The sequence below is a fragment of the Pelophylax lessonae genome, assembly GCF_965119305.1.
Source record: "Pelophylax lessonae genome assembly, chromosome: 13".
NCBI classification, from domain to species: domain Eukaryota; kingdom Metazoa; phylum Chordata; class Amphibia; order Anura; family Ranidae; genus Pelophylax; species Pelophylax lessonae.
In genome coordinates, this window is record NC_138780.1 from 165,904,803 (window position 1) to 165,929,395 (window position 24,593).

General features: G+C 42.7%; 1 protein-coding gene across 1 annotated transcript in view; it reads left to right on the forward strand.

Moving 5' to 3' along the window:
• Positions 1-22,103, forward strand: part of KLHDC2 (kelch domain containing 2) — a 32,875-nt gene extending 10,772 nt beyond the window's left edge. The window contains exons 7-13 of the mRNA XM_082275435.1: positions 3,325-3,405; positions 3,490-3,548; positions 6,503-6,612; positions 7,849-7,921; positions 10,410-10,497; positions 10,589-10,641; positions 21,857-22,103. Coding sequence (XP_082131561.1) covers positions 3,325-3,405; positions 3,490-3,548; positions 6,503-6,612; positions 7,849-7,921; positions 10,410-10,497; positions 10,589-10,641; positions 21,857-21,980 — 588 coding nt within the window. The 3' untranslated portion in view covers positions 21,981-22,103. The remainder of the gene's footprint in view (positions 1-3,324; positions 3,406-3,489; positions 3,549-6,502; positions 6,613-7,848; positions 7,922-10,409; positions 10,498-10,588; positions 10,642-21,856) is intronic.
• The last annotated feature ends 2,490 nt before the right edge of the window (positions 22,104-24,593 follow it).

Genomic DNA, 24,593 nt, shown 5'->3' on the forward strand with positions numbered 1-24,593 from the left:
GGGGCAGGGGGAAAGTTGCTGAGCTTCCACCCGAATCGCCTAAGCAATCCCAGCAGAAGTGGGTACCTGTCAAAACTACGTACCCACTCCCTTTGCCACCAAAAAAAAAGGTTTCCAGAAGGAAAGAGGAGGAGGAGGAGGGGGGAGGGGGAGAATGAGTACCTAATATTTTTGCTTTTTAGGCAAAGTTCCGCATTCACTCCACTTTTTGAAAGTACCGTTTGCAAAGTACTGCTTTTAACTCCGACAGTACGCGCTTATGTGGCCCCACTGCACTGGGGGTTTTTTTCCGTGGGGCACATATGTGTATCTGTCTTGGTCTCAGCAGGAGCTCCAGGTTCTGTACTAACGATCAGTGCCTGGAACTCCCGGTTCACCTGATTGCTGTGATAGCCTCTGATTGGCTAGTTACAGTGAACAGTCACTTTAAAGCCTGCCCATTTCTCTCTTTGAAAGCAGGGGAGAGATCTCCCTCTCCTCTAGTAACAAGAAATCTACTAAATTTTTACTATTTGGGCCAGTTTTCTTTTGATGATTAAAAAAAAAAAAAAAAACATGAGCTATCCATTACCATTTACCACCAACTGAAAGCCTAATTTGTCCTGAAAGAAACAAAGTATATTCCACCTGGATACACAAAGTAGTTTTGGTGATATGTACAGATTTACTAACACATGTCAGTTGAAAAATAGAGTTTAGGCACGAACATTAGTTTTAGAGCTGGTTCACACTGGGGCGACTTGTCAGACGACCTGGTCGCCTGACAAGTCGCCGTGGGTCGCCTGCCATAGATTAGCACAGGATCCGTTCTAATAGGAGCGACACAAGTCGCTCCGACTTGGAAAAAGGGTCCTGAGTTACTTTGGGGGCGACCTGGAGCGACCTGCATTGACTTCAATGATATGAAGTCCGTGCATGCCGCTCCGAGGTCGCGGTGCGAGCTGCGCACCGCGACTTCACAGGTCGCCCCGGCAAGTCGGGTCGCGCCTATGTGAACCGGCTCTTAGGGGTTAACATCACAGGAACTAAACCCATCAGTTTATTGATTTCAAAAAATGGTTACATTCCTGGCATGCTGGGAATGCTACCTGTCACATTTCTTTGTGCTTAAAATATATCAAACCATCCAATGGCCGGTGTCCCAACTGATCACATGTGCAGCATCATGGCAGTTGCAGATCAAATAGTCCAAGATGGCAGCTTTCTTGGCATGGATTGCTAGTCAGTCTAGGGCTCTAGGCCTTCATAGAAAACCTTCATACCAAACCTATTATAGAGCAGTGTGATTATGTCCTAGGAAAGCACTACCGTTCAAGGCGAACATACAGAATACAGATTATAATTGAATGATTAATAAAAGAATAGTTGGAAACCAGCTAGTAATTTAAAGTATAACTAAATGCAAAGGTGTTTTTTTTTTTTTTTCTTTGTAACCCATGCTAAGGAGATATATCCTCTGTATTTGTGCTGTTTACCACTATCAACAGGGAAAGTAACAGACCATCCCACATTTTGGGTTGTCCCCAGAACAGGAATAGTGGGGATGTTTTCTAATGGTAACAACCAGAGATTTCCTCACTTTAGAGGGAGTTTCTCTCACTTCCTGTTTTGGCTACAGCACAGGAAGTGAAGGGAAATCTGCCCAATGTGACAGAGATGACAAAAATAATCCCCACAGGGGGGATTCTTACTCTATCTAAAATGGAAAGAAAAGTTTTTCCTTTTAGTTCTACTTTTTTACACTTCTGTTTGGAAGTATAAATACCCTTCCTTACTGAGCCCTAAAGTGTTTAATTTTTGAAGCCTTGATGACATGGGGTCCTGCCTATTAGTCACTGTAGAGCTGATCCTACGTAAGGTATAACTAGACATGAGATGATTATTGCTTATATAGGATCAATAAAGAATCAGGAAATGATTGTATGTCTGACCTGTGTGGACTTTCCCAGTCTCAGGAAGAATCAATCACTCAGCTTGGGTTTTTCCAGACATGTGCTATTATTATTCAGGGAGAGGACTGCTGCTGGTTCCTGTGCACAAGTAGACCTGCATGGCTAGCACAGTTGTGCAGGATGATTTTTGCATCGATGTGTTAGGTGGTGGTTATACCTTCATCATCCTATGCCTAGTTTTTTGAGAAACCTTGTTCCCTCTGCCCATCATGATTTGCTGCCATCCCTGTATAAATAAAGGCCAATTGAACTCTGTTTAAATCTGCTAAATACATTCAAAGTTCATCAAAACAAGGTGTATATAGTGTGACAATTCATTTTCTTGAAAAAAGCAACAAGCCTGCATAGAAAAGCCTGTTTTCTGCCAGCATTCTTCAGAGAAAGACCCTTTGCTCTCTGTGTGGAAGCAGTGGTCTCCCTGCATAGAACTGGCACGCCCCCTGCTGAGCCAGAGCTCTCCCACTAGCACAGAGCATGAGCCTTGCTGATTGCACTGCTATAGACTAACTGATCTATGTAAACAAGGCAGATCGTCGTTCTGTCAGTAGGGAAGGCATGGATCCTGGGTTTCTGCAAAGCAGATACAAGATCCATGTCTTCCCCCCCCCTATTAAAAGCACCTCCCACACTGTAGAAAACACTGGCTAGGCACACAGTTAACCCTTTGATTGCCCCTGATGTTAACCCCTTCCCAGCCAGTGTCATTGGTAAAGTGTCACTGGTCCCCAAAAATATCCGCTGCAATATAGCAGTCCCGCTTGAAGTCCCTGATTGTCGCCATTACTAGTAAACAAAATAAATACAAATAAATTAAAATATCCCATAGTTTGTAGATGCTATAACTTTTGGGCAAACCAATCAATATACGCTTATTGGGATTTTATTACCAAAAATATGTAGCAAAATGCATTTTGACATTTTGCATTTTATATATATATATATATATATATATATATATATATATATATATATATATATATATATATATATATATATATATATATATATATATATATATTTAATAATAATATAACATAACATATAATAAAATATAATTTTTTTTTTTCCAAATTGTTTGTCTTTTTGTTTTATAGTGTAAAAAATAAAAACCACAATTTGTAGGAGGAAAGAAAAACCCCATAAATTTTCTGTGTACAGCGCTGCACGACCATGCAATTTTCAGTTAAATCAACGCAGTGCCGTATCAGAAAAAAACGGTCTGGTCAATCCTCCGCATGTCAAGTGGTTAAACTCCAACATCGTCCTTATTAATTCCAGTTTGCCAGAAAAGTCACACTGAACTGTGAAGTGAAACGACATGTATTCACCCAGAAAGAGAATTGATTCTTCTTAATGATAAGTTTCTTTGCAGGGTAAATGCCCGTCTCCTCGCGCCGCACATGCGTGTGCTACAATTGGAAATCGAGGTTACGCTTTTGGTGGCAGATACAGAGTGAGTATCCGTGAGATGGTATTCCTTATTGGTGCATCTACTGGCAAAATAAATCTTTCAATAAAACACAATTTTACTCTCCAGGACTCCAGAATGAATGATCTGTACTATCTGAATTTTGATACCTGGGAGTGGCATGAAGTGTAAGTGATTTGCCCTTTTTTTTTTTTTTTTCTCTTACAACTACCCTGAGATTTCTTCTTTTCATATTGTTATGACTGAGTGAATGTTTATAAACCTTAGAAATGATTGAAGTTTTTTTTTTTTTTTTTTTTTTAAATCAGTAAAGTTTATTGAGAAACGAAACACAGTACAGAAAGTATAAAACCCTTGCATAGAAATAGGACAATACAAACAGGATGAGAAATGATTGAAGTTTAATTGCTTCCTATCACAATGCTCACTCTTATGGTTTTTGCTCTTCTGATATATTTCTTTAGAAATTGTGTTCAAATACCAGGTGATTCTGCCAGCAAGTTTTACTTTCATACAGCCAGTGACAACGCTATCCATAGGGTCCGATTTCCTGTGGTAGCGTTGTCAGATCGCTGTGCGTGCTCCCACAATCTGACTACGGGACACCATGATGACGCATTGGGGTTAATGTGCAAAATCTGGTGCAGCTGTGCATGGCAGCCAGTCAGCTTCTAACTTCAGCTTGTATAATTAGGCTTTGTAAATAAAACCTGGAAGCTGGTTTCTGTGCAGCACTGCACCAGATTTTGCACTGTCCAGTCTTACTAAATCAACGCCATGGTGTGTTTGTGTAGTTAGCAATAGATAGGGACTGTAACGGATCTTAGTACCCCAGGTGGGCACATCCGCCGGACCTGTGTCTCCTGTCCTCCAAACGCACCCACAGCCTGCGGAGAAGCCATACCCAGCCCGTAACCCCTCAATCACGAGACAATCCACGCAGGTGTTGAGGGTTAAGCATGCAGAGCTTAAACTGTTTATTAAATTCCAAGACATACAGTTTTACCCACAGTTAGGGAAACTCCTCTTAACCTTGCCAAAGGGGGGAAGGGGACAAGGAACAACCAATGGGGACTGAACATTTGTACATTGAAACAGGCTACAGATAACCTAAGGAGATTATGGTAAACAGGCAGTCTCTCAATACACACCCCCTACGGAGAGATGTCTCCAGTCCAGACCATTGTCTATGTGTCATGAATCAACACAATTAGACACATCAATAAGAGGGGGGGGAGAAGGGCTGAGCATTACATTACATTAAAGCGGAGTTCCACCCGAAATTTATACTTACCTCCATCTTCTCGCTCCCGGTCACCTGAAAAACAAATGGATAATCGCAATTTTTTTTTTTTTTCACTTACCTTTTAGAGAAAATATACTCACCTTACTTCCTTCTTCCTCCCCTCGGCGGCCACGGCGATTCGTCACTTCCTGGCTTTTGCAATGATTCCTGGGAGCTGAACGTCATCGCTCCCAGGAATCATTGCGCCTGCACCGGCCCCGACGTCAGTTCCGGGGCGCGCGCGTCATTCCCTTCTAAACAGCTTCTGGGCATGCCCAGAAGCTGTGGAGGGATGACGCGCGCGACCCGGAAGTGACGTCGGGGCCGGTGCAGTGCATCGTGGGACCGAAGAAGGAGGAAGAGGACCGAAGAGGACGCGGAAGAGGATCGTGCTGGCTTCAAGCTGCCCACACCTGAGATGGCAGCGCTGGAGAAGACAATTTCAAGGTAAGTATTTCTCCTGAAAGGTAAGTGCAACCCGGGACAGATCAGAGGCTATCCATTGTGGAATGTGCTAGCCCTGACTGTCCCAGGGGTATTTTTGTAAAAAAATGTATAACCAGGGTGGAACTCCGCTTTAACTCAATGCCAGCATGCCCCCAGGTCTCCAGTATCTTCTGGCCCATAGTCTGTCGGTAGGAGGCTTGTGCACAGTCCCCTCCAAAACACACAGAGACAGTGGGTTCTGTCAAAGGGACCTGGCAACTGCAGCCCCCATATGTCCCTAAGGAAAGATTTGTTTCAAAGCTGAGCTCCAGGTAAACCTCTAAACACACAGATGAAGTATACAATATGGACAAATGCAAGCAGTCCCTTCCAGCGCAAAGAGGTCCTCTGTAGTGTAGGACAGCAAGGATGAGGGTAACATGAAACTCCTAAGTGGATGCTGCCCTCCTCAGACTGGGTGGTCTGATTTGGTACTACAAAATAGAAATGGAAGGTACACGCACCTAGTGCATTACCATAAATGCAATTTCTATATAGCATCTGTTTACGTGCTAACATATTTCTTTATTTTTTTATTTTATTTGTCCATCAGTCCGTCAGTGTTGAGAATTGCACACAGCACAGCCTTGTCTGGTAGGGCAGGAGACCTAATTTTTTTTCAGTTGCAGTTCAGTAACACTTACAGGTTTTATTCCTCCCCCAGCATGTGACTAGACTGTGAAACGAGATGCGGCAGACTGATGAGCTCATCTCTCTGCTCTCATCTCAGTCAGCACGCTACCTGCACTGCAGTACAACGGATTAGCTCCTTGTGCTCCTCCCTTCCCCAGTCTGAGCTCTGCTGTACAGGGACTGCAAGAGACTGATCCCTAATCAAACTCGGATAATTACTCTGCTTGCATTAAACAAATACTTCTAGAGATGTATTGAGGAATACAAAGCTGCATTATTGTGCCTTTTTTTTATATCTGCCTGAAGTTCGATTTTAAGGTCCGGTTCACACTGCCGTGACTTCAAAGTCACTCAACTTCTGTGCTGACATCCCAGCACGACTTTGGCACGACTTGCATAGGGCTTCTTTTAACAGAAGTCAATCGCAGTCGGACCAAAAGTAAGTCAGGGACCTTTTTATAAGTCGGAGCGACTGAAGTCACTCTCATTAGAACAGTTCCATTGCACTTAATGGGGTGTGGCTTGTGGCCAGACGTGCTCTCAAAGTCGGAGTGCTTGTTGCATCAGTGTGAACCGGGGCTTATGGGTCATTTTTCCCACACAGAATAGAAGCAGCCATATTGTAAGATTGTAGCTAATCATTCCTCTAGGATCCAGTGTCTGCTGTTCCTTTACCTGGTTCTTTAGCCCGTCATCGCCTCTCTTTCCTTGTCATAGGATTGCACAAGGTGTTATCCCAGTGGGAAGGTCCTGGCATTCGTTGACACAAGCGTCTCCTCATACCCTCTTTCTTTTTGGAGGATTTACCACTGATAAACAACCTTTGAGTAAGTGACTGACCTTTCTAACCATGCAAATGTAGCCATAGGTGCAATGACAATCTTAATGGCCCAAACACATGATCGGAAAATCGTACGAAAAATACCGCTTTGGAAGTGATTGTATGGTAATCTGATCGCTGGTAAACCGTTTTCGAGAGCTGATCACGACAGTTCCTCTGATCTTATCGGAAGGGACAAACCTGAAAATTGTTCTGGTACAATACCAGATCGTACTATTTTTGTTTAATTGGTATGGTTGTCATTCAAAAATACAATAAAACGCATTACATTGCTTCCCAATTCTTATTCTGTCGCACTAGAATTTTTATAACTTTAGTAGATTCCTTATTTTAGATATAAGACTAGCATGCAAAAAAAAAAATAATAATAAGGTACTCATTGTGTGTACCAGGCATTAGACCCCTGATTAGTCTTCTCTCCCCCAGTGATCAGACTGTAACTATGCAGCCAGTCACAAGGTGAGAGGCTTCAGCGGGGGCTGAGCTTTGTCAGACATTTGTGGGAACATCCAAAACTGCACAGGTACCAGTTCTGGTCGCCAGTCCTCAGGAGGGATGTGTTGGAGCTGGAGAGAGTCCAGAGAAGAGCAACTAAACTGATTAGGGGATTGGAGGACCTTAATTATGAAGAGCGTCTGCAATCGCTTGATTTATTCTCCCTGTAGAAGAGACGCCTGAGAGGGGACATGACAGCAATTTTTAAATATCTCAATGGGGATCTCAGCTTCGAAAATAAGCTGTTCAGTCGAAGGGATTGCATGAGGACTCGAAGGGCATACAATGCGATTAGAGGAGAAGCGTTTTAACCTCAGGCAACGCGGGTGGTTCTTTACTGTTAGGGCTACAAGATTGTGGAATTCTCTACCACAAGAGGTGGTTTCTTCGGGTAGTATGGTGGCTTTCAAAAGACTCTTAGACGTACATCTCAAGGATCAGAACATTCAGGGGTATGCAAGATGATTACAGCCACACACATCTACACAGGTTGAACTGGATGGACTTTTGTCTTTATTCAACCTCATCTAGTATGTAAGGATGTACATGACTGTGGTATCTCAGCTCAGGAATTAGATGCTGACCCTAAATGATGCCTGAACAAAGATGGCTCAGTCCTTCTGTAGTGAAAAGCCGATGAAGTAGCTGTCAGGGAGAGCACTGTTGGCTCTATAAAACAGTTCAGTGTTTGATCAGTGTAATTCTGATGTATGTTGTCTCTTCTCAGGTGACACGTGGCTATACAATCTCAGGACTAATGAGTGGATTCCTTTCCAGAGCTGTCACACTGACAAGCCCAGGTAACCATACATTACAACAACATATCCTTCCGTCATGGTCCTCCAATCCATGGATGGGGGGGGACATCTCTTGTGTGTGCAGATGAACTACACAAATATACATTCAGAGAACCAAAAGTAACCTTTGTGTGCAGTGATAGGGCTATAAAACGTTTGTTCCAGCTGCAGCACAACTGTGGAAGTCACCTCGGCTATAGGCCAGGACAAAAGGTAAACTGGTCTGCATAATGTGCCAAAGGCTTAAACTGGTATTCAACCCCAAACCAAAAATGTAATACAGTATATTGCTGCTTACCAATCATTGGATGTGGTGTAGGTATCGACGGATTATCGGTAGGGCCAATTATCAGGGGCCAATACTTAAAAAAAAAAAAAAAAATATTGGTCACAAAATTGCAGATATGGCCGATATTGCTTCAAGTGGCTATAGGGGAGTGATGCCTGCAGCTACAGACATCACCCCAGTACCGCTTTTTGGAGCCGATCGATAACAACCGATGCAGCTAATCAGCAACTCAGCTGTTATTACAAGCAGTGGAAGGGGACATCGCCCCTTCCTGCTGCCTTCCACCCCTCCGCCCAGGTCTCCTGTCCCACCTGGAGGCCCGAGCGACCAGCCGGAATTGGCTCTGATCGGGTCTCCGATGTAACCCGGTAGCAATGTCATGACATCACTTCCGGTTACTGTAACCCTAAAGGTGCCAGATTAAAAAAAAAAAAATACAGTATTCAAAACAGCCAAATTTGGCGTTTTGGATGCTTTTAAGTGCAGAGGAGGGGTTTTGGGGTCTTAAAGACCGCAGATCCCTCCATAAAGAATACCTGTCACAAGGGATGTATACATTTCTTGTGACCACAACAAAAGTGTTAAAAACATTTTTTAAAGGAAAAAATAACTAAAAAATAAAAACTTTAAATGTACAGAATATCGGCCTGAAGGGTGGCTGGAACATCGGTATCGGCCCTGAGAAAACAATATCGGTCGATTCCTAATGTGGTGGCTGCATTCATTTTTTCTTTTTTTTTTTTTTTTTTTTTTTCTTTCCTCCCCTCTGTTTTCACCTAGTGATCTGGCCAGTAACACATCACCTGTATTAGAGTGCTTACACTCTGGATGAAGGCGCACAGGGGGCACATGGAACAGCAGTGTCGTCAGTGAGGGGGGAGTTTTGGATGTATTAGCAGATTTACAAACCCTAATAAATGAAAGCCAAACTCCAGCTCACAATTTTACCAGTAAACAGTTTTTTTTTTTTTTTTTAGGATGAAGGTTTTACATCAATAAAATCTGATCATTGTAAGCACCCCTGCCAGTGTTAAATGGCTTGTCTCATCTCTGCAGCTGATGCATTCTGCTGGAGAGCTTGTTCTTTTGAAAAATAGCAGACTTACTGGGCAGATCACCAGATGGAAATAGAAGAAAGCCTAAAAAAAAAAGAAAAATACAGCCATCACTTTTTTTTTTTTTGCAATAAATGTTTGATTTTAATACCATTTCTAAAACCGAACTCCACAGTTAAAGAGGTTGTAAACCCCCAAAACATTTTTTTTTTTTGAAACCTGCAAGAGAAACACATAATGAGCTAGTATGCATCGCATACTAGCTCATTATGAAATACTTACCTTAGAACGAGCCCCCGCCGTGCCATCCGCTTACCTGTATGACGGGTGACATGTCCAGTCGCCCGTCTTCCGGGATCGCGGCCTCCGGGCATCTGATTGGCCGGAGCCGCGGTGACGTCACTCCCGCGCACGTGCGCGGGAGCCGATGGTCACGGCACGGGGCTCTGAAGGAACGGCACGATCGGCCGTTCCTTCAGAGCGCATGCACCAGTGACGTCACTGGCTGCATGAAAGGTAAATATCTCCTAAACGGTGCAAGTTTAGGAGATATTTACAGTACCTATAGGTAAGCCTTAATATAGGCTTACCTATAAGTAAAAGTTACTGAGGAGGGTTTACTTCCTCTTTAATGTCCCTTTTTTAACAGTTTGTTTGGGCAAAGCTGGCCCACGTGATTTACTGCACTAACAAATGTGCTTTACTACCTGTATGTAAGCCCCAGTTACATACTGTACAGTACAGCACTGTGTTCCGGCAGTGGGATGGAGACTTTCTGTCCTGCTGCTTAGCCATTCACAGGAAGCTTTGTATTCCATGAATGAATAGAAAGCACCCTCTGATTGGCTGAAATCTTGACTCCCAGAAATGTGCTACCGTGTCTGTATTTTGTTCCCCAGTGTACTGATTTATATCTTAGTGTACAGTTGTGTGTACCTGCCCGATCTCTATAACATAGGGAACATATGATGTATACATTGTGACGTGGTTATGAATGTATCCAATGTTATTTGGGTTGAGGATCCTTTTAACATGGGGAGAGCAGAATATACATGCATTCAATATAGGGATGTGATGATATATACCACATTAATGGGTTTTTCCAAAGTAACAATACACAACTCCGTTATCATTTTTACATTTCTAGGCTGTGGCATACAGCATGTGCCAGTAAAGAGGGTGAAATATTTGTCTTTGGAGGATGTGCCAACAATTTACTCGCCCACCACAAAGCGGTAACGTATCACACAATGTAGTGCTGGAGCGGCCATTAGATTGGTGGGATGGTCGAGGATCCTGAGGTTTTTCTCTGCTTTCTTTGTACAGGCCCATAGCAATGAAGTGCTTGTGTTCTCCGTTCAGCCAAGGTCTCTTGTAAGGTGAGTTATGCAAAGTTTTGGAACACCAGATTTTAAAACTATTCTTTAATACACTACAAGACCAAACGTCCGCAGACACCTTCTCATCACACCGATATGAACTGGTTTGAAATCCCATCTTATAGGTGTTCAATGTGGTTTCAGTGTTTTGTGTAGGTCACTCACGTTCCTCTACACCACATGTGTCAAACACAAGGCCCACGGCCGAGTCCGGCTTACTGGATAATTTCATGTGGACCTCATACCTCTCCTGTAACTGTGCCTTCACCTTGTCTCAGCAGTCAGGAGGACAGAACTACTCTATAAGATCCTGCTCTGTACAGATGCAGCACCCCCTCATCCCTGGTCTCAGCAGACTCTGGCAGCTGACTCCAGCCCTCTTCTGGTCCTCCTCCAGACCCTGCACTTTATGCCCCCAGCTTCTTCCTGGCAGCAGCACAATGGAGGTTATCTGTAATGTAAGGGAGGGTGGGGGACTCTTGACTTTTGATGATGGGGTGCTCTGGACATCTAGTTTTAAAAAATACAGCCGTCCCTTTGAGGGAAACCATAATGCTGATGTGGCCCACAATGAAACGGAGTTTGACACCCCTGCTCTACACTAAAGTAATCCTTTATAATTTAACATAAAGAAAAGTGTTTGAACACCTGACCATTCCTATACCATGGGGCACAGTCAAAATGGAACAGAAAAGGGCTCTGCCCAAGCCGTACCCACAAAGTTGGAATTGAATGCTTTGGAACCTGTAGTAGTAACCGTATCAATAATTTAGAGGGGTGTCTGTATACTTTGGATGATGCTGTATGTCAGTAACAGACTGCAGAGAGTAATACAGCCCAGATTCTCTCCTACAGCCACATATTATCTGGAACTACTGAGCAAATCAATGCAGTGCCGCCTCATCAGCACACATCAGTGAAAGGGAAAAATGTACCGGTTTGCAGAATTTTATAACAAACTGAAAAACATTTTTCTTTTTTAAAACTTTTGTAAATTAAGTTGCGCTAAGTGTGATAAATGGAGATGTAAAGTCCATAAAGTCCCAATAGTAAATGATGATGACAAAATCCTAGATGTAATCCTGGACCAGACTCCCTTAAGGGTATAGGCTTACCAGATTCAGGTAAGAGAAAAGCAGATACTCAATGAATCTTGTCACCTTGATAGAAGATCCAGGCCCACGTGAGCGGTAGACTCAATGGTCATTGGATCATGAAAAAAATGTAAAATACGCAATAGCGTAAAACCCAACAAATAGGTAAATATCACCAATGTGACTTGAAAATAACGTGTGTAAAAATTAGACCACCACCAAAGATTCTTATTATCAGTGGGCAAGTGTATATTAAAGAAAATGGTGTGTGTTAAATACCCCTTACCAAATATAAATAAGGGTAGGTGTATATAAACCAAAAAATAATCCCAGCAGAAGTTGCCTCTTACCAGACGACTATAATGGATGTGCCAAAGTGAAAAAAACAATGATGAAAGATAGGTGTAGAACCATCACCAGCTAGATGAGCCTCTTACCATGTGAACGAAATCAAAATGTGTAAAATCAGATTCCAATAAGACACCAAGATTCAGTACCGAAAAGGAACCAGTAGGGGTCACCTCTTACCAGATCTTTAGATCAACCACGCTTGTATGATATTAATTGGTTAGGGGTCCGGCAACAGACTCGAGCAACTGATCCTCAGATGTTCCCAATGTTCACCATTCAAAAAGAGAGAGAGAGGCTCCCATAGCGTAAAACAGTAAAATTTATTCCAAAAATAAAAGCAAGAACACTCACAGAAACCAGGATGGAATGAGCAATTGTATACAGCCGCCGGCCGAACGGCTTCGCTCGCCCGCACTCTCTGGTCGCGATCGGATGACGTCAGTACGCCGTGCCCTGACGACGTTTCGTCACAGATGACGTTTTCAAAGGTGCGGACGGCGTACTGACGCCATCTATTTATGCGGGGAGGTAAACAGAGACCGGAAGCGAACGAGCACCGCTCCGCCATCTTGGATGGGGGAAACCAAGAACGGGACGGAAACTCATTCAATATCCAGAGATTGATACCTAAAAAACTATGTATGAAAACAACATTGAAAGTTTCACATAGCCCGCAAATTAATTATACTAAACACATGCTAGTTAACATAATCAAATGTCGAATGGTATACATAAATAACCACATAAATGGATCGAGTATGCCGCCATCTAGAGGTTATGAATAAGTATTGCCAAGCTAAACATCATAGTCACAATATAGACACAATATCACAATATAGTCACAATAGGACAAGCACTCTTTTTAACCCTCACAATATTATAAAATTATGGAGGGAAAAATTAATGACATTGGTGAGATTTCATCTTATGTCCATTTTAAGTACAGTAAAACTCAAACATCTGTTGGTTGAAAAACTTATTCTATATGACTATCAATTGGATAAACCAGAACTGTGTAGGGCAATTAAGATACCTCAGATATTAACACTTGCATGCTAATTGCATAAATTTGATACTGTTCTCTGACTGTAACAATAAAAAATATTAAAAATAATATAAATAAGAAGGGGAAAAACTAATTAGTTAAAAAAGGAAAAAGAGAACCCTAATGGAATTGGATTGACTAAGCATTATTTATAAACGCGTTTACCTCAATATCGACATTGAGTCCAAACGGTACATAAGTTTTGACCCGGTGAATCCAGGTCATCTCTAGCTTTGAGATTCCTCTAACTAGAGGTTCACCTCTCCAGTGGGGTACAAATTTATCTATCCCAAGAAATAAGGTATTTCTGGGATTTTTATTGTGGACAAGGGCATAATGTTTGGACACTGAATGCTTAGGAAAACCTTTGAGTATATTTGATATATGTTCATTCAGTCTTACTTGTAGCGGTCTTTTGGTACGTCCTATGTATTGAAGCCCGCATGGGCACTGGAGTAGATAAACAATGCCAGTGCTCATGCAGGAGATAAATGGCTTAATGGCATGAACTCTGCCTGTACTGGTAGATTTGAATTCTTTAACTGTTCTACATTTGTTGGAACTGAAAGAACAGACTCGGCATCTGTTGCATTTGTAGAATCCAGTTAGCTGACTTAAAAAGGTGGGTTTGGGAGCAGGTGGTTCTAAAATATTAGGTGCCACTTTGTCCCTCAAAGTGGGAGCCCCTTTGAATACCACACGTGGTTTGTCAGGCAGGGTACTGCCCAAAATTGGGTCATTGCCAAGAATATGCCAATGACGACCAACTATATTTTTAACACTCATATGTTGGGTTGAGAAAGGGGTAACAAAAGGTAAATCAAATGAGGGGTCTTTGTTATCTACTCTGGACACATTGTTCAATAGTTGCGTTCTATTCAATCTGCTAACCTCCAAAAGGGTTGCATCAAGAAACGTTTTACTATATCCCTTGTCCAGGAACCTTTTAGTGAGAACAAGAGCCTGAGATTGAAACTCCTGAAATTCACTACAATTACGCCTAATACGTAGGTATTGGCCTTTGGGTATAGCCCTCAGCCATGGTGCGTAATGACAGCTATCGACAGGAATATATGAATTCCTGTCGGTTGTTTTAAAATATGTACATGTCGAGAATTGACCATCCTTGATTCTGATGGTGAGGTCAAGGAAATTGACAGAAGACTGGCTACATTCATAATTTAACTGAATACCCCGATCATTAGAGTTTAAGTGTTCCAAAAAAGCTATTAAGTCACTGTGGTGGCCATCCCAGAGGAGGAGCACATCATCTATATACCTAGCCCAAAGCAGTATCTGCGGCCTGCGATGGGAATAGATGACGTGCTCCTCCCACTGGGCCATAAATAAGTTGGCAAGTGACGGGGCATATTTAGCGCCCATGGCCACCCCAGTGACCTGTTGGTAAAATTGCCCATTGTACCAAAAGTAATTATGGTGAGTGGCGAACTCCTGTAGTTCCATAATAAAGGATATCTGAATTGTTGGTAAGTCAGAATCCCTATTAAGGTACATGTTGACTGCATTTAACCCCACATTATGTGGAATAATTGTATAAAGAGAGGAGACATCGGCAGTGACCATCCAAAGATGGTCACTGGGAGTCAAACCCATTAGGAGGCTAATGACGTGTCTCGTATCTTTAATATATGAAGGTGTGGTTTGCACCAATGGCTGCAAGTAAGAGTCAATGTACTTCCCCACCCGGGACGTCACAGAGTCGATGCCACTGACAATGGGACGACCCGGGGGGGAAGTCAGACTCTTATGCAATTTAGGTAAGTAATAGATAACCGGAGTGCGAGGGCACTTAGGGATCAAGAATGCTTTTTCTTTTTTGTTTATTATATTTTGATTATATCCTCTCTCCACAATGCCCTCCAAAGTCTTTTTATAAGAAATCTTAGGGTCCTTGGAGAGTGGAACATAAGTTTGATTGTCACCCAAGATACGTTGCATCTCTCGGTTATAATCACTGCGATCAAGTACAACGATCCCACCCCCCTTGTCTGCTGGTCTGATGACCAAATCCTTATTTTCACACAAGGAATCTAATCCTGTTTGTAGGCCAGCAGACAAGGAGGTATTGTGCAGTTTGATCTTGTCAAGATCTCTTAGTACAACATCCCTAAAAACTTTTAATGCTGGAGCTAGGGATCCCGGAGGATTAAATAGTGAAGCATTTGAGAGCCCGGAGTGTTGAATTTCTGAGCTAGTCAAACGATTCTCTTTAATAGGGTTGCTTAATATATATCTTTTAATATTAAGCTTCCTCACAAACTTGTGGACATCCATGTAAGTGTGAAATTTGTCCAGGCGTTTCGGAGGAGCATATTTCAAACCCTTATCTAGTAAAAGTTTTTCAGATTCTGTTAAAACTACCTTACTGAGGTTAAAGACCCCTGCCCCAGCTAAGTTTTTACTTTTTTTAGATTGGATGCGCCTGCCTCCTCTACTTCCTCTTGAGGTTCGGCGGGGCGCTTGGTTCCTTGTGTGGCCCTGGGAAAACCCCAACCTGGATAGCTTTGGCCAGTGGAACTGTGGGGGGTTATGTTATCTGAAACAATCTCCCTAGGGGGCTGAGGTGCACCCTGATTGGGGAGGGGTTGGTTATCATTGGGACCCTCATTGTCTTTTAAAGGGTAAAATCTATTTTGCAATGGGACATTATACTGATAACTGTCCTGTCTAATATCGGATCTGTTTTGCCAGTTAGACTCTCTAATTGGACCCCTACCTCGACCTGCAGGTGGATCATACCAATGCACATCTGATCTGGAAGGGCTATGGTCATACCCGCCATAAGGAGGACGTTGATAACCATAATCCGAACCATGATCCCTATAATGATGAGGAGGTTCTGGGTAGTTATAAGGCCCCCTTCTCCACTGAGGAGTATTGGGGTAACCGGATGGATGGATATAATCTCCTTGATGGTAATTTGGAGTATTACCTTGATTTCGCCCACCATGTTGCCAGTTGGTATTATGACCTTGATTGTTAAACACATTGGTAGGCTTAGGTTGATTATGAGGTTGTTTACCCTTTTTGGGGTTCGGTCCCCTGTGGGGTGATTTGTAAGAAGGGCGTCTAGTATTCTGATGGGGACCCTTCTTTTGTGATTTTTTTGTGTTATTTGCTGTTTGTAAGGGGATAGGTATGGCTCTATTGGTTTGAGCCGTAGAAATCTCCATAACCTCTTCATCAGGATTTAATTCCGCCATCAGCCGTTTTTGCCATTCAAAAACGCTACTCGAGTGATAATCCTGGAGATCCCTATTGAACTTCTTGCGTTTTTTAATTTTCTGATCCCTTTCTTCTTTTTCAAGATTTTTCAAGAGATCAGCTGAGGAAGATTTGTACTCCTCACCTTCCTTATAGGGTGCTAATTTCTCTTTGACTAGTTTGATTTCGTCATCGAGTCTGGAAAGTTTGGCACTCTTTCTACCTGATAGAAAACGCAAGAAGTTCACCCCTGCCTCATTGAAGTATTTATACCAATCCTCCAACTCGACCTCTCCAAGTTGGGGACTTACTTCCCACCTGAGGCTCCTGGGAACCATAGTCTTCTTGATATATGTATCCAAGAAGGCTATGTCCCATTGAGTATGAATTTCTGTTACAAGTAAATTCTTAAGCCTCATGAAGAGCCCACTCACATCTGTTTCCTCAGTAGAGAGGACCTCAAAGACTCCATCTGTATTGAGTGACCTGGAGGCTCGGTATTCAAAAATATCCATTGTTATATGAATATAACTAAAAGCTGCAGTTAAAGGTCAAAAGAAAGAATAGTATATAGAGGGGGATTAACCGCGCTTAAAGAAAATAATATTGAACAGCAGCAACTTCAAGTGTGACCACACCCTGTAGAATATTTGTAAATTAAGTTGCGCTAAGTGTGATAAATGGAGATGTAAAGTCCATAAAGTCCCAATAGTAAATGATGATGACAAAATCCTAGATGTAATCCTGGACCAGACTCCCTTAAGGGTATAGGCTTACCAGATTCAGGTAAGAGAAAAGCAGATACTCAATGAATCTTGTCACCTTGATAGAAGATCCAGGCCCACGTGAGCGGTAGACTCAATGGTCATTGGATCATGAAAAAAATGTAAAATACGCAATAGCGTAAAACCCAACAAATAGGTAAATATCACCAATGTGACTTGAAAATAACGTGTGTAAAAATTAGACCACCACCAAAGATTCTTATTATCAGTTATACAATTATTCCACATAATGTGGGGTTAAATGCAGTCAACATGTACCTTAATAGGTATTCTGACTTACCAACAATTCAGATATCCTTTATTATGGAACTACTGGAGTTCGCCACTCACCATAATTACTTTTGGTACAATGGGCAATTTTACCAACAGGTCACTGGGGTGGCCATGGGCGCTAAATATGCCCCGTCACTTGCCAACCTATTTATGGCCCAGTGGGAGGAGCACGTCATCTATTCCCATCGCAGGCCGCAGATACTGCTTTGGGCTAGGTATATAGATGATGTGCTCCTCCTCTGGGATGGCCACCACAGTGACTTAATAGCTTTTTTGGAACACTTAAACTCTAATGATCGGGGTATTCAGTTAAATTATGAATGTAGCCAGTCTTCTGTCAATTTCCTTGACCTCACCATCAGAATCAAGGATGGTCAATTCTCGACATGTACATATTTTAAAACAACCGACAGGAATTCATATATTCCTGTCGATAGCTGTCATTACGCACCATGGCTGAGGGCTATACCCAAAGGCCAATACCTACGTATTAGGCGTAATTGTAGTGAATTTCAGGAGTTTCAATCTCAGGCTCTTGTTCTCACTAAAAGGTTCCTGGACAAGGGATATAGTAAAACGTTTCTTGATGCAACCCTTTTGGAGGTTAGCAGATTGAATAGAACGCAACTATTGAACAATGTGTCCAGAGTAGATAACAAAGACCCCTCATTTGATTTACCTTTTGTTACCCCTTTCTCAACCCAACATATGAGTGTTAAAAATATAGTTGGTCGTCATTGGCATATTCTTGGCAATGACCCAATTTTGGGCAGTACCCTGCCTGACAAACCACGTGTGGTATTCAAAGGGGCTCCCACTTTGAGGGACAAAGTGGCACCTAATATTTTAGAACCACCTGCTCCCAAACCCACCTTTTTAAGTCAGCTAACTGGATTCTACAAATGCAACAGATGCCGAGTCTGTTCTTTCAGTTCCAACAAATGTAGAACAGTTAAAGAATTCAAATCTACCAGTACAGGCAGAGTTCATGCCATTAAGCCATTTATCTCCTGCATGAGCACTGGCATTGTTTATCTACTCCAGTGCCCATGCGGGCTTCAATACATAGGACGTACCAAAAGACCGCTACAAGTAAGACTGAATGAACATATATCAAATATACTCAAAGGTTTTCCTAAGCATTCAGTGTCCAAACATTATGCCCTTGTCCACAATAAAAATCCCAGAAATACCTTATTTCTTGGGATAGATAAATTTGTACCCCACTGGAGAGGTGAACCTCTAGTTAGAGGAATCTCAAAGCTAGAGATGACCTGGATTCACCGGGTCAAAACTTATGTACCGTTTGGACTCAATGTCGATATTGAGGTAAACGCGTTTATAAATAATGCTTAGTCAATCCAATTCCATTAGGGTTCTCTTTTTCCTTTTTTAACTAATTAGTTTTTCCCCTTCTTATTTATATTATTTTTAATATTTTTTATTGTTACAGTCAGAGAACAGTATCAAATTTATGCAATTAGCATGCAAGTGTTAATATCTGAGGTATCTTAATTGCCCTACACAGTTCTGGTTTATCCAATTGATAGTCATATAGAATAAGTTTTTCAACCAACAGATGTTTGAGTTTTACTGTACTTAAAATGGACATAAGATGAAATCTCACCAATGTCATTAATTTTTCCCTCCATAATTTTATAATATTGTGAGGGTTAAAAAGAGTGCTTGTCCTATTGTGACTATATTGTGATATTGTGTCTATATTGTGACTATGATGTTTAGCTTGGCAATACTTATTCATAACCTCTAGATGGCGGCATACTCGATCCATTTATGTGGTTATTTATGTATACCATTCGACATTTGATTATGTTAACTAGCATGTGTTTAGTATAATTAATTTGCGGGCTATGTGAAACTTTCAATGTTGTTTTCATACATAGTTTTTTAGGTATCAATCTCTGGATATTGAATGAGTTTCCGTCCCGTTCTTGGTTTCCCCCATCCAAGATGGCGGAGCGGTGCTCGTTCGCTTCCGGTCTCTGTTTACCTCCCCGCATAAATAGATGGCGTCAGTACGCCGTCCGCACCTTTGAAAACGTCATCTGTGACGAAACGTCGTCAGGGCACGGCATACTGACGTCATCCGATCGCGACCAGAGAGTGCGGGCGAGCGAAGCCGTTCGGCCGGCGGCTGTATACAATTGCTCATTCCATCCTGGTTTCTGTGAGTGTTCTTGCTTTTATTTTTGGAATAAATTTTACTGTTTTACGCTATGGGAGCCTCTCTCTCTCTTTTTGAATGGTGAACATTGGGAACATCTGAGGATCAGTTGCTCGAGTCTGTTGCCGGACCCCTAACCAATTAATATCATACAAGCGTGGTTGATCTAAAGATCTGGTAAGAGGTGACCCCTACTGGTTCCTTTTCGGTACTGAATCTTGGTGTCTTATTGGAATCTGATTTTACACATTTTGATTTCGTTCACATGGTAAGAGGCTCATCTAGCTGGTGATGGTTCTACACCTATCTTTCATCATTGTTTTTTTCACTTTGGCACATCCATTATAGTCGTCTGGTAAGAGGCAACTTCTGCTGGGATTATTTATTGGTTTTATATACACCTACCCTTATTTATATTTGGTAAGGGGTATTTAACACACACCATTTTCTTTAATATACACTTGCCCACTGATAATAAGAATCTTTGGTGGTGGTCTAATTTTTACACACGTTATTTTCAAGTCACATTGGTGATATTTACCTATTTGTTGGGTTTTACGCTATTGCGTATTTTACATTTTTTTCATGATCCAATGACCATTGAGTCTACCGCTCACGTGGGCCTGGATCTTCTATCAAGGTGACAAGATTCATTGAGTATCTGCTTTTCTCTTACCTGAATCTGGTAAGCCTATACCCTTAAGGGAGTCTGGTCCAGGATTACATCTAGGATTTTGTCATCATCATTTACTATTGGGACTTTATGGACTTTACATCTCCATTTATCACACTTAGCGCAACTTAATTTACAAATATTCTACAGGGTGTGGTCACACTTGAAGTTGCTGCTGTTCAATATTATTTTCTTTAAGCGCGGTTAATCCCCCTCTATATACTACTTTTTTAAAACTGTTTAGTCTTTTTTTTTTTTGCCCATCTGTTTAACAAAAAAAAAAAATCCAGTGGTAATTAACCACTTAAGCCCCGGAAGATTTTACCCCCTTCCTGACCAGGGCCTATTTTGCGATTCGGCACTGCGTGACTTTAACGGACAATTGCGCGGTCGTGCGACGCTGTACCTAAACGAATTTGGCGCCCTTTTTTTTCCCACAAACAGAGCTTTCTTTTGGTGGTATTTGATCACCTGTGCGTTTTTTTTTTTTTTTTTTGATCATGCGCTATAAACAAAAAAAGCGTAAATTTTGCAAAAATAACAATATTTTTCACTTATTTATATGAAATTCCCCCCCAAAAAATGTAAAAATCTAAATTTTAACATTTTAGGCCAATTTTTTTTTTTTTTTTTACCATGTTTGGTAAAAAAAAAAATCGCAAAAAGCATATTTTGATTTGTTTGCGTAAAAGTTATTGCGCTTACTAACAAAGGGAAAGATTTTTTTTTAAACGCGTAATGGCGGCGATCTGCGTTTTTTTTTTTTTTTGCGGGACTGCGACATTGCAGCGGACAGATCGGACCCTTGACGGACATTTTTGACATTTTTGGGGTTACCAGTGACATTACTACAGTAATCAGTGCTATACATATGCACTGTTACTGTAAAAAATGCCACTGGCAGTGAAGAAGTTAACTGTATTGGAGAGGGAGGGGTTAAGTGTGTCCTAGGGGCGTGTTTCTAACTGTGATTGGCTGTGGCTTGATGTGTAAGAACAGAGATCAACAGACCTACATAGTAGAACCGTATGATCACCATTCTTACACAGGGGAGACGGACAGGCGGCTTTGTTTACACTAGCCACCTGCCTTTCTCCTGCTGTCACGGACGATCGCGAGTGCCCGGCGGACATCGGGTCCGCCGGGACTACACACGTGGGGGGGGGGGTCCGTGACCGAGCGGGAGCGCGCATCCAGCGGCGCGCGCTCCCTCCCAAAACCCTTACAGGCTAGCGACGTAGCCCTACGTCGATTTGCCTGTGAGGGGATGACTGCCGACGTAAATAGTCGTGCGGCAGTTGGCAAGTGGTTAAATACCACCACAAAAAAAACTCTTTGTGTCGGAAAAAAAGATAAGAATGTCATGTGTGTACAGTGTTGCTTGACCGTGCAATTGTCAAAGTGTGACAGTGCTGAAGGCTGATCATTGGCCTGGTCAGGAAGGGAATGTAAGTATCCAAATGGTTAATATACTACAGTCAGATGGGTGAGGAACATTCTAGTTGTCTTCCTGAATAAGTTCACATGCTGAAGAGGCCACAAATAGGCTGATCCTAGGTTTTGATGAATTCTCATTGATTTCAGGCTTTGTCTAGAGACGGTCATCTTCTACAAAGAGATCCTGTCTGGCTCCTTGGACTGTCTACCCAAACATCTCCTCCACAGCGTCCAGCAGAGGTTTGCCAGTGTCAACACTTGTGGCTCATGAGGAGCAAACCTGATATACAGCTGTATATAGTGATTGTGTTTTAGTTTTGTTTTTTCTGTTTTGGCTCAGTATAGTTCTTACTTTAATGTAAATATATTCAATAAATGTGGAGAATTAAAAATGCTGATTTTTCAGTGTATTTTGATGAACTTTAGGACAGCTGTACCACTTGCAATAGAAAGGGAGTTGGTGTTCCAACTTATTCACAAGACACTGGCCTAATGTGAGCAACCTCCTGTGCTGGCCAGGGCACCCTTAAAGTGAAGCTTCTCTATCTTAGAGAACATCTAGTTGTGCTGCTTACTGTAGAGGAAGCTGTATCTGAGAACCTGCACTGGAATGATCGTTCTGCTGCTTTCATTCTGTGGATCTGTGCTTCCTCCACCTCTCGTTGCTGCTTGAATATTCCAACAGTCATTGGGAGGGCAGCTCTGACAGGAGGAAGCAAAGCCATGTCCACACAGTACAGGAAGCATGTAGTATGTCAATAATGGGAAAAGATCAGCAGCAGGGAGAGTACAGGCAATACAAATAACTACTCCTTTACTTTCTGCTTGTGTGGGATTTTTTATTTTTATATTAGACACAACTTCCAGAGTTCAGGTTCTGTGTAACTACTTCAATATAAGGCCTATTTCTGAGATTTGTTGCGCAGCGGTATTTTAAAAGCAATTTTTTTCTCTTTTGTTCATTGACGGACACAGCTCCTGATCTTCATAACCATTGGGTTATACTGCCCCATACAGGAGTAGAACACTAGGCAGAAAAATAATTTAGCTATGCCTATGGGCAGTCGCAGAGGGTATACTCCCTCTCCCTGCTATAGATACTCAGTTTTTTTGCTCAAGGAGTAACTCAGTTCCTTGCTGGGATCTCTGCTCCTGGCAATTTTTTTTTTTTCCTGTGAAGATATACAATCAACTGCCAGAGTAGGTGATGGGCTGGATAATCTGGATCCAGTGGTCACCCCAGTCTGGCCAGCGAGAGCGCGCAGAGCTCAGTGCTAAGTCGGCAGGTACATAGCCCCACTGGACGGGGGCTGTCCTGCGAGTTAAACGCCTCGTGAGGTCGCATACGACCAGGTCTTGGCCTGAGTCGCCGCGTTCCTCCCGGCCGACAGCCCCCACTATTTTGATGGCGAGGGGTTCTGTCTGGAGCAAAGCTCGCCTGGTTCCTGGTATAATGAGTAGCTGTACCCCCTCTCCCTCCTTGGGATGGTCAGGCACCCCCCCCCCTTTCATCTGTCCCCCATCGTCCCCCCCACTTATGCTGGGGCTGTGTGGGTGGTCTGGTCCACCTCCTGGGTTGGGGGCAGGGCGCTGTGCTAGTGATGGGGAGTTGTACCTGGTAGGGGCTCCTGCCAGGGCCCCCCATCCAAAACGTCCCCTTGGGGTCCCTAAGCGATTTACTAGGTGTTACCCCTATGAGGAGTCCCTTTTATTAAGGGTGGACCCTCCGCTTTCCAGATTAAACAAGGCAACCATGATTTTGGTTGAAGAGTCCCCGGCCTTTAAGGACCCGGCTGACAGGAACGCAGAGGCTATAGCCCGCAATATGTACACTCTGGCTGGTTTAGCACTGGGCCCAGTATTCACCATTGCCCTGGTGTTGCAAACTCTGACCAAGTGGGCTAAGCTTTTACGCTGTGACCTGGAGGCAGAACAGCTCCCCCTGCCTTTGCTGAGCTGGCGGACCAGCTGGTCCAGGGGCTGCAGTTTATCTGTGATGCCTCTTTGGATGCAGCTCGGCTATCTGTTTCGGCAGATGTCCTTCGGCATGTCTTTGGCTTGAATGCTGGTCTGCGGATCAGAATTTTAAAAAGTCCTTGACTGATCTCCCCTTCACCCGTTTGGGGCTAGTCTGGATGAAATTATTAAAGGCCTATTCCATCAAGGGTCAGGTTCCTGCTTTCCCTGTCAACACGCACTCTACTGGGGCGCTCAGTGCCTCCTGAGCCATCCTTCATCAGGCGTCAGTGACGCAAGTTTGCAAGGCAGCCACCTGGTCATTGGTGCACACTTTCACAAAGTTCTATAAAGTGGAAGTGTTGGCATCTGCGGATGCTTCTTTTGGCCGCAAGGTTTTGCAGGCTGCTATCTAGAGGACCTGATCCTCTTTGAGTGTATTTTTATTTTTTTTGCAGGAGAGTTCCTGTTAGCTACAGTTTAGCCTGGTGACTTTTTTTTTTTTTGCTGTTCCCACCCCTCATGTTTACCACTGCTTTGGGCTGTCCCAATAGTTATGAAGATCAGGAGCTGTGTCCGTCAATGAACAAAAGAGAAAATGGGATTTTTGACTTACCGTAAAATGCATTGATGGACACCGCACCCACCCCTCTGTGGCGTTGTAAAAAAACTGAGTACCTATATAGCAGGGAGAGGGAGAATACCCCCCCGGGACTGCCCATAGGCATAGTCAGATTTTTTTTTTTTTTTTTTCTTCCCCCCCAGATTCTTTCTGCCTAGTGTCCTATTCCTGTAGTGGGGCAGTATAACCCAATGGTTATGATGATCAGGAGCCATGTCAGTCAATGAACATCAAAGAAATGGATTTTACGGTAAGTCAAAAATTCAATGAATAAAAAAACAAAACCCAATGTTTTTGTATAATGTG